The sequence below is a fragment of the Tuber melanosporum genome (genome assembly GCF_000151645.1).
Source record: "Tuber melanosporum whole genome shotgun sequence assembly, scaffold_100, strain Mel28".
Lineage (NCBI taxonomy): Eukaryota > Fungi > Ascomycota > Pezizomycetes > Pezizales > Tuberaceae > Tuber > Tuber melanosporum.
The window spans coordinates 203,449-213,411 of record NW_003298756.1 but is presented as its reverse complement, the minus strand read 5'-3'; the positions used below and the strand labels follow the sequence as shown (position 1 = coordinate 213,411).

Here is a 9,963-nt window from a genome sequence, read left to right as displayed (position 1 = left end):
GCGGATTTCACTAGTTCCTTTGGTGGGTTGAATTTCCTGAGTTTTTTATAAGTTGTCGTGGGTTGGTTTCTTATCGTGATAGCACAGATCTTTAGGCACGGACCATGTCTCGCTTCCCCTGATGTCTCGCTTCTACCTTGGAAACGTTAAGTTCCAATCATCGCCATCACGATCATAACCTTCCCAAATAACTCCTCGGACGCAATAGCAAAAGCAATGGCCTGGCACGTATCATACCAGCGTGTCTTATTCAATTCCACCCGGGTCATATTGCAATACGGTACCCGCAATGGACCAGAATAAAATTCATTTTGCAACGCGGTATCTGGATCTTGGTACGTGCATGCGGAGTCTTGAATGGGAAATATTGCCAAAAGTCACATGCCGCTTCCACACGTGACACTCCTCCTCCCAGGTGCTCCCTCCAGGTCCTCCATATCGTAATATCCATCAAAAATACAGACACCTCACACCCACAGATCAGCGTGCAAACCAAATCAATCCTCTGGCTGCACCACCTTACCGTGCCGTACTACTACAAATAAACTGAATGAAGCACAAGTCTCTCGGGAGACCGTCTGGTAACAACTTCCACACTAACTTTAACATTCCCTCCCCCCTTGCCTTTTCCAAGTGGTAGGGTTTTCTTTTTCTCTCTTTTCTTTCTAAAAAAAAGAAAAGAAAAGAAAAAAGTGAGGGGAAAGAATGAAAGAAATGGATTGTAGGGTAAAAGAAAAAAACCCGTCCCCGGTTCGGCAAAGTAGGCTAGAATATTGGTCATGCCGACGGTCCACCACCCAGAGGCCTTGCACCGGCGAAAAGCGAGCTTGCGCTGGGGGGCAAAACAAAATCGAAAACCGATAATGGTCCTAGCAGGAGAGGGAGAATAGAAGGAGGCGGGAATGGTGGGACAGTGGCTGGCCTGCCGCTAGTGCTGGCACTGAAAGTGTATTTTTCGTTCCTAGAAAACAGAATCTGACCCAGATGATCAGTAAAGTTTGTATTGAAAACAAGAGGAAGTGAAGGAAAGGAATGAAAATCAAGCAGTTTGTATCGCAAGGAAGAAAGTAGCACAGTCCTTCGGCTATCTTTCACTTCGTTGTTCACAAGTTAATTTCACTCGGTTCGTGGTTCACAGGTTCGTATTAGTGGTTCTCGTATTGTTGATTCGATTGCTTAGTTACAAAAATGAAGAAGGAGAAAATCTTCTTTTCTCTTCTCTTAGCACAAATTTTCCAGCCAAGTCTAGATCAACAAGCCCTTTCTACCACATCAGAAAAACCTAACTAAAAACATGATTAAACCTCGAACACATCATTCAAGATTTTGCAAAACTGTAGAGTCTCGTCTTCACCTCCACAGCACTGTACTCGAGTAGTAGTAAAGCTTATCCTGACGTTGGCTTGATATAGGTCTTTCGCGAGAGAGGCAACTTATGTACGAGTGGGGCAGTAAAGAGGGACAGAGGGTAGAACTAATTTAGTTATTTCAGAAACCAAAGTCTCCGAATCAGGAAAGTGATAAATAAAGAGTCCCTCTGTACTATGTACTGTCATTCGGTCAGGGTAGGTAGAGATCCGCGCTACAAACTCGTAAAACCTCAACATATCCAGTATGGCAATACTCAGCAAGTAACATCCTCTCATTGCACTATACAATTCAGTACTTTGCTCCCCCCGCTCTCCCAAGATGCGGTGCCCAATTCCAAAACCCTCCCGTCACCAAATGTGAATACCATGACTCACGAGTAGAACCCACAGCCCATAGTCTACCACGGTTTGTCTCAAACGATACAGGGGCCCAAGGACACATGCTTAGCAATAAATCCAACATCCTCAATGTAAAAAAACGCGGTTTCAACAATAGGTTAACTGTGGCAAAAGTCACTGCGCCCAAAAGTCAAGTTAACTTAGTGTGACAGGGAGATCTGGATGGATGGAAGTCCATTGCCACAGACAGCTTGCGCGTCTGCTTTGCAACGTGAGGGGGGGGGCTAACCAAGAAGTAAGGGGCGAAACAGAAAGTCCCCAAAGCAGGTAAAGGCTCTACTTGACCATTCATAAAGTATTCGGATGCCTTGGCTCCAAGACTCCATCTTTCGGCGCCAGTTGGTATGATACATATGCCTTGGTGCCAGGGCATCCGAGAACTTTATGAACTGCTGGCAAGCAGCACTCAGCAACAACCACATTGCACCAAAGACTCAATGCGCCTTCCCATGGGTATGCCAGATGGGAGCGCAGTACAGAAAAATGCAGTGAATCGTGTATGCGACTCGGAGATAAAGTATTTGTTTTTCCTCACCTTGTTCCACACTATTCGAGTAAAATGATTCCCTAAGTTATCTGCATGTCACGAAGTTCAAGTAGGGAACTGTGTACTGTACAGTACTAGATAGAAGTGTTGCGACAGTGGCCTTGGGCACTATCCATCCACACTTTCCTCCTCGGCAAAGGAGGACGAATGTTAACTGCGGTATGATATGATACTTGCACAGTCTTCAACGGGGAGCACCTCTCGAAAACCGGGCGAACAACCTGGGTAACGTTAGTTGATTCGTCAAAGTGCTGGAGTAGGGTAACAAAGAAATAGGCCGCCCATTACCGATCCCCGTTCGTCACCCACGGGTTATCGAGAGGTATCCCCCGTTGAAAACTCACTAGTGAAGGATACTAGAAAGCCCCTCTTACACTCTACTCGAATAGGACACTACTATGCTGAAGATTTCCTAACGGTGGAAGTGGAACCAATCTAGCGATTCGGCCCGAAGGGCCGGCTCAAGAAGAGTCGGTGCCCGCAGCAACCATTCTCCAATCTCTGCCAAATGTAAGCCGAATAGGCTGCCAAACATTCAGCACCTGTGCTTGCACATGTATCCCCTGCCCCGGGCCTTTGCCAGTGCTTCACTCGAGCAATTCCCGCACGCCCGAAAACATACCACAAATCTCCATGATTCGCCCGGACCATGCTGAAGCCACAGTCACCCAGATAGTGCGGCGGCACCAGGGCTCCGCTCAAGCCCTAAGACCAGCATTACAACACAACCCATCCAACTACCATACCGTGGCGAGAGAAAGAAAAGAGTACCCGAAAGCGAATTCGAAATAAACAAGGCCACCACAGTGATGAGCAGTGATTCGAGACAGATGCGATATACAGTAGGTAAACTACCGAGCTTCTGGATGTAACCACAGGATCCGGCCGAAATTCGGGCATATGGGAGTACGGCAGGCGGGGTATGACCCATGTCATGGGGGATCACTCCGATTCGTTCACGTCTGGGGATGAAAGCCGACAGGAAACTCGTGATGCTCGGCCCAAGGCAGGGTGAAATGCCCTGAACTGAGCCACCATACGTTAGGAATACTGTAGCATTCCTATCATATGCTATTCGTTTCACCCCCGCATACTGCCTGAAGGACGCTGGTCGTACATATTATTTAATCGTGATCCACATCCTTTATTACCAGTATTTCCATTAACATTTCTCTAAAAACGTAGGAATACCGTTATTGGCGATCGGTGACCCATGTCTGTGAATTCCCTCCTCTCGTTTATTACCCACCCACCCCCCTCCTCCGGCACTCTGGCCAACCCATGATACGATAGTCGACCGCAACGTATTCCCTGAACAAGCAATTTGCATGTCCATGTGATACCTTCCACCGGCTATTGCGCCATCCCAAAGAAAGGACTAGGCAAAGATGAGGAAGCTGCGAAGAAGGCAGTCCTGGAGATATCATACCGCCTGCCACGGACAAAGATATCATATAACTTATGCTATCAAGCATCACATAGGGTAGCGCGCCCCGAGATAAATTGGGTTTTGGGGAGGGAAAGAAGAAGGAAAAAAAGAACCTTCAGGACCAGCAAGACGGGAAAGCAAATAAATAACCTATAAGAACGGAACCCAAGCCCAATCTCAGTAGACAATGTAAGCTGCAAACTATCCCAAACCAAAACTCCAGACCCAGCGATAATGGTACCATATTACCATATCATACTAGGGACGGAGTAGTACCACGATACCAGAGGCTAACCCTAACATGCGAAGGACAAACAGGCGTTCACACCCAGACGCCCGACCGGAATTCAATAGGGCGACATACAGACAGACAGACTCTAGGGGACAAATATTGCGCAAAGTATATCATATCATAAGCCCCACCAAGAAACATCCATCCATATCATAACCCAAAACCAACCACCAAGTCCACCCCACCATGGAACACCAATCGCTCTTTCCCATCCCCGCAGCAAAATCCGCCACCGCCACCACGCGACTGGGCACCAAACTCCCCAGACAATTCCACCCGTCCAAAGCCACCACATCCGCAGCCGAGCGAGCAAGCACCGACTGCCCAGCCAATCAGCCAATCGATTCCCAAAGACACACACCCGCAACCTCCACACACCGCGAAAAGCACGAACCCCGGGGGGCAATTCGTAACTCGGGGCGGCAAACCGACCGCCCGGAAGACCCACTCTTATCGACGGGTAGGTAGAGCGATTCATAATTCTCCGAGATGTGCTTTTTTTTTGAAATTCCTCTGGGTGTCCCAACCACGCTCACTCAAGGCCCGGCATGTTCCCTCTCCCATGCCTCTATATTTGGGAGGGCTCACTACTATTTGGTATGCTGCCCCGTGCCGTGTGTGTCGGGTCGTTGTGGGGTGGGTGGGCAGTGTCCGGCCATTGAGTGGTTAACCCCCCACCCCGCCGCTGCGGTGTGCTGGGAGTTGGGTTATGAATTATTGCACATGACGAGGTGTTTCCTGCGTTGGTTTGCACTATTGGTGATAATTCGTTAGAGAAACTGAAAAGGTGAGCTTGATTGACTGATTGACGGATTGATGTGTAGCTGGTCGAGTCGTTATACATGAGGTCTGCTCCGGGAGATTAGTGCTATGATACTAGTGCACTTCCCCTCATCCAGGTACGATATGACAATATAAATTATTAAATTCAAAAGTACTCGTACGACGAGAGCCTCATTATCCATTATTGACGCAAAAAGTAAATAATCCGCACCCCTCCATCACATACCCCAGCACTGTATCATCATCACTCCCACCACTCATCCCTCCAAACCCTCCGACAAACTAACCCTTTCCCGCAACCTCACCAGTAACACCACCGCTCATAACCTCATCAATATGGTTCGCAACAGCAGGGTAAACATCCATATACGCGCTCTTCCCCATCCAGCAATCCAGATGTCCACGATTCTCACTGCGCAAAGTCAGCATTCGCCACCTCCAAGAATCACACAAATCGAGAGGGTAAAAACTCACAAAATAACCCTCCCAACCCCCGCACTGCCAAACTCCTCCCTGAGCAACTCATAACTCGTCTGTGTATTCTCCGGGTCATAAACTGCGTTCTCCCCGCCCTGCACAAAAAACACCTTCAAGCCCTCAAGCCGCCTCAGCCCGATTTCGGTGATTAATGAGGCGAACTCGTCATCCATAACGTACCCGCTACTCCCCATGCGCATGAGGTGCGTCAAGCAGCGCATGCTCGTCCCGCCAAGGAAATTCCCCAGATTCGCATGGGTAGCCCCGTTCAGCCCACTGTGCGACCACAGCCTACCAAAGACCAACTCCGACCGGTGACACACAGCGGAATTGCAGATTTCGGCCCTGGAGCCAACGGGGTAAAATCGGAGTAGCTGGTTCATGAGGCGTTGAGGCAGAGCGTCTGTAGGCGAAGTCGCGCAGTCAAAGTACTCCCCTACTATCTTCGAGTACACTCTTGGTAGTGGTAGGGGCAGACGCGCTTTTATCATGTTTGCCTTTGCGAAGCGTGGGGAGATGAAAACCTGACTGGCCGTTAGGCCCTTCAGCCAACTCGCCGGAATCGTCCCATCGAGGAGGCCGCAGCCGAGGGCGATGCTACCGGCGCAGTGTGCAATTACGTATACTTGCGAGGGAGTTTCGCGACGGATGTGCTCCAGCGCGGCCTTTACGTCCAGGCACGCGGAGAAGGTGGTTTGTGAGGACTTGGCCAATGGGGTACGGCCGACGCGGTGCGTTGGGATATAGATTGTGTGGCCGCGGGCGAGGAAGTAGTCCACCGCGTTGGTAGGAATCGTGGGGAGGGCGTAGATCTAAACATTGTTGTTAGTATGAGTGACGGGATGTGATTCGGGAAGAGGGTTACCCGGTGGTCTACGGCTGCACCTGGGATCATGAGGATCGGTGGTAGCCCGCCGCCTCCTCCGTTTTGGTTATTCTGGCGTGGCCCCGATGTAGGGTCTGGAGTGTAGACGTGCATAAACGTCTGGACCCCGTCCTGTGCTGTCAAGGTCACGATTTCGGTCGGTGGCTGCTTCCGATAATACCCACTCGTCGTGAGCGTTGGGTACTGGAGCGGTCTGAGTGGGCTGAAGAAGTACCCCGCCGTCTGGCTAGCAAAGTAGCCGAGAAAATCCACCGTGGCGCCAATCCTTCCCGAGACGGTACTTCCAGTTTGTCCGAAGCTAGAGATTTCAGACACGAAATTCCTCCATGGGATAGTTAGTACGCCCCTTGCTACGACAGTTTTATCCGGCCTAGTCAGCGTGACATAGAGCGTAGTCGTAGCCTTCCAAGTATTTGAAGCTGGGAACGCCATCTTCGAGTCTATCACCTTATACCCGTTGAAATGCAAGAGCTTCCCATCCGAACTGACCAAGTCAAGTTTATACGCCAAGTTCTTTCCATCAGCGACATCAGAGTCCAAGGAAAAGAACTGCACTTCGCCACGGAGAACCATAAACGGGTCCCTACTCAGTGCTCCACACGCAAAGGTTCCAGTTGCAAGTGCAGCATGATCAGATCGCTCAATAAGATTCTGAGTGCTATAACTATCGACGGAAAGCAGGAAGCGTGCGGAGGTCGAAGACCCCCTAGCGGCGTCGGCCGCGACTTGGAAGTCTTCGATGTCGTCGCCGATGTACATATATCCCTCCATTACCTCCGTAAAGCGGATTCCACTCTTCCCAGCGGCAGAGGAGATAGCCTGTTGGGCTTCCGCCATATCCCTTGTGAGCGGGAAACTACGCATTGGGGGTGCGAAGAGGTTCAGACGGGTGTTGCGAGTGGCGTAGTCGATCCTGATCTGTCGCTTTGCAGCCACCCCTTCCACACTTCTCTCCGCAAGAGCAGTGATGGTCGCAAAAGGATTGACCCCAAGAGCACAAGGTATCATACTCCCGTCAACAACTACAAGCCCCGGGTGTACATCATCACCTGTGCCGGTAAATACCTCCCCAAAATGATTAGTAGCACCATTCCTCCCAGTGCCATCACTAGACATATTCGCTCCGCCGATAGGGTGAACCGTAATCTCCTCCTCCCCAAGCAGTGAATAAAACGGCGAATTGATCAACGTCCCTCCAATCTTCGACGTAGCCTTTGCCAACATCTCGTTCAACTCTTTAACATGCGCGCTGCGACCAACCCCCAAGAACCTCAAATACGGTTTTCCATTCTCAAGCGTGAGCGTCGCCTCGTTACTATCATGAGACATGATGAGGTAGATTTGTGTACGATTGACCGATCCACCGGGAGTATACGGTCCCAACAACCTCGCTTCAGCACGGGAAAACAGATGCCGCAATTTCTCCGAAAGTCCATAATTCTCTGGATACACCTTCCCAGGCATAAGCTCCAACATCCCCTGCAGCAGCTTCGACAGCGCCTCCGGTGCCGCTCCTTCTTCAAGAACATAACCATCCAAAACATCCGGCATAGCATCACGCATATCAATAACCCCCGTAATCGTCGGTCCAATTGGGGGATGATTCCCGGGATCTTCGCGTCCGATAGAATTTACTTCGAAATCGGTATTATACCCAAACGAGAGGATATCTCCATTACCGCTCATTCCACGGCCAATCTCAGAACTAGTTTTTAAGCCATGGTCCTGGCTGCGCAGAAGGATCTCTGTCGTGCCCAGCGTGCCGGCGCCGAGGAAGACAAATTCTCGGGCTTTCACCCACATCAGTTCCCTATGGAAGTCTTCGAACTTCGCGCGCTTGTCGCCGTGCCAGGCGAAGAGGACGAGCCAGGCATTATTGCTCGGGTCGCGTTTTACGTAGCGGACTTCGCATTCGCAGAAGCTGTGATGGTCAGTGATATCCATTGGCCTGTTTGGGGGGAAGGGGGGAGTACAGTTCTGCGCCCCAATTCCAGGCGTCGGGGAGGTAGTTCATTAACACACTTCCCTTACTCCCATCATTGACACCAGTGCAGTCTTGGCCGGAGAGGGTTGAAGCACGCATTTCAATACCAGAACTATTCGGACCATTCGTGAAAGCAGTAGTCTGGGGTGCGCGGTAAAAATGCTCCCTCTGTCCCATTAATTCCGCCTGCTTTTCTAGTACACTCAACTTCTTGAGTTGCGGAAAGTCATCCGGATAGGGCACCGGCTGTAAAACACTAGCTGCACGAGTATAGTCTTTTCAAGTCAGTCGAGCGAAACCACAAAATCACAAGCAGAAGTATTCGGAGACAAACATGTATCCAGAGACGCCGGGTTGGAAGAGATCTCCTGCGGCCACGCCGGAAGTTGCAGGGTACGCTTGTCCGCCGACAGGAAGATGTTGGCATTGATAAGGGAAGTCCCGCCGAGCCCTGCATTCAATCACAAGAATTAATATCCGGTAAAGGAGGGAGGAGGGGATGAGTGATACCATTAGCAACAAAAGCATTCTGCCCCTCCCCAAGCACCAAATGATACAACCCAGTCGGATCCCCAATGGTAGCATCAACAACCGGCTCCCCATTCTTCCCTCTGTTCCCAGAGACATGCACTTCCGGTGCCGCCTCCAGCAATCCCACGGGATACTCGCCCGCTAAGCCCCACCATCATCAGCTCTCACTCCAACACCTCCACAGGCAGAAGGAAACAACATACGCCACCGTTCCCTCCCGAGTTCAAGCACACAAACGCTCTTCCCGGCCCTCGCCATTCGCGATGCAGTTACGGCACCCCCATACCCACTGCCCACAACCACGACGTCGTACTCAACCCTCATCATCGGCACAGGCCGCGAGATTCGCGGGAATTTAGCATCTTCAGCCGCACCGGTGTCGGCCGAGGACTGGGCGTAATCGTTCTCGGTGAGGGGAATGCCGCCCTTGACGAAGGTTGCGGGGTCGGCTTGGAGGATCTCGTGGGGGAGCGAGACTGTTTGCTGGGAAGCTGCGGGAGGAGGGTGCTGGGGGCCATTCGGCACGGCAGGGGTTCGCTCGGGGGATTGCGACATGGTTTGTTTGATTAATTAGGTCCGTCTGATATAGGTTGCTGGATAGATGGATGAAGCAGGGTGTATTGGCGAACTCAGAAATGGACGAACGAGAGAACACCTTATGCTAGCAAATACCCACCAGCAGCCAGCAAACCCCCCCCTCCGACCAGCGGATCACCCATCCATTATATACCGGCCTGAAATTCTAAACAAGTTCCCAAATAACTCGACTCATCACTTGTAATACCCCCTCCTCCGCGGACATCGGGACCATCCCGTACATACCATTCACTCCTGACATAAACCGACCCCACCCCCACCCCCTTCATTCTCCACCGACGCAAGGTCCCACAAATAGTCTAAACCTCCCCCTCTGGCTCCAGGGGAATTCGCTGATCTAACTTGATCACTCTTTGTGAAATGAAATCCCAGCCGAAGCAAGCACCGGTACCCGCCATCCACAGTGGAGTACCGTAAAGTACAGCATGGTACCGGCACTCTCCCTCCCTCCCTCCCCCGCATAAGTCACCGGTATTGTACGACTTGAATACCCTACCAGGATTCATCCGACACCACCACCAGCGTTGCCTATCTTCAGCCCTACAACAGAATGACATGTGAGATCATGTGAGATCATACTTGTACCGTCGACAAAGTGTCGGTGACACGCACAACATCCTCCTTGCCAAAAGTCCCATCTATAAGAAATGTTAGTTAGTACAGAGAAA

The 9,963-nt window shown here is 50.9% G+C and overlaps 2 protein-coding genes; both read right to left on the bottom strand.

Annotated features, from left to right (window-relative positions):
- Positions 1-2,195: 2,195 nt before the first annotated feature.
- GSTUM_00004204001 (uncharacterized protein) lies at positions 2,196-3,113 on the bottom strand. XM_052355747.1 has 1 exon: positions 2,196-3,113. The coding sequence occupies exon 1, from the start codon at positions 2,965-2,967 to the stop codon at positions 2,752-2,754; it is 216 nt and encodes a 71-aa protein (XP_052211681.1). The 5' UTR covers positions 2,968-3,113; the 3' UTR covers positions 2,196-2,751.
- Positions 3,114-4,944: 1,831 nt separating this feature from the next.
- On the bottom strand, positions 4,945-9,418 carry GSTUM_00004203001 (uncharacterized protein). XM_002835249.2 has 7 exons: positions 8,902-9,418; positions 8,678-8,839; positions 8,502-8,618; positions 8,157-8,442; positions 6,163-8,104; positions 5,295-6,109; positions 4,945-5,232 (listed from the first exon to the last, which is right to left on the bottom strand). Exons 1-7 carry the CDS (start codon positions 9,251-9,253, stop codon positions 5,103-5,105), a joined length of 3,804 nt encoding a protein of 1,267 aa, XP_002835295.1. The 5' UTR covers positions 9,254-9,418; the 3' UTR covers positions 4,945-5,102.
- Positions 9,419-9,963: the final 545 nt, after the last annotated feature.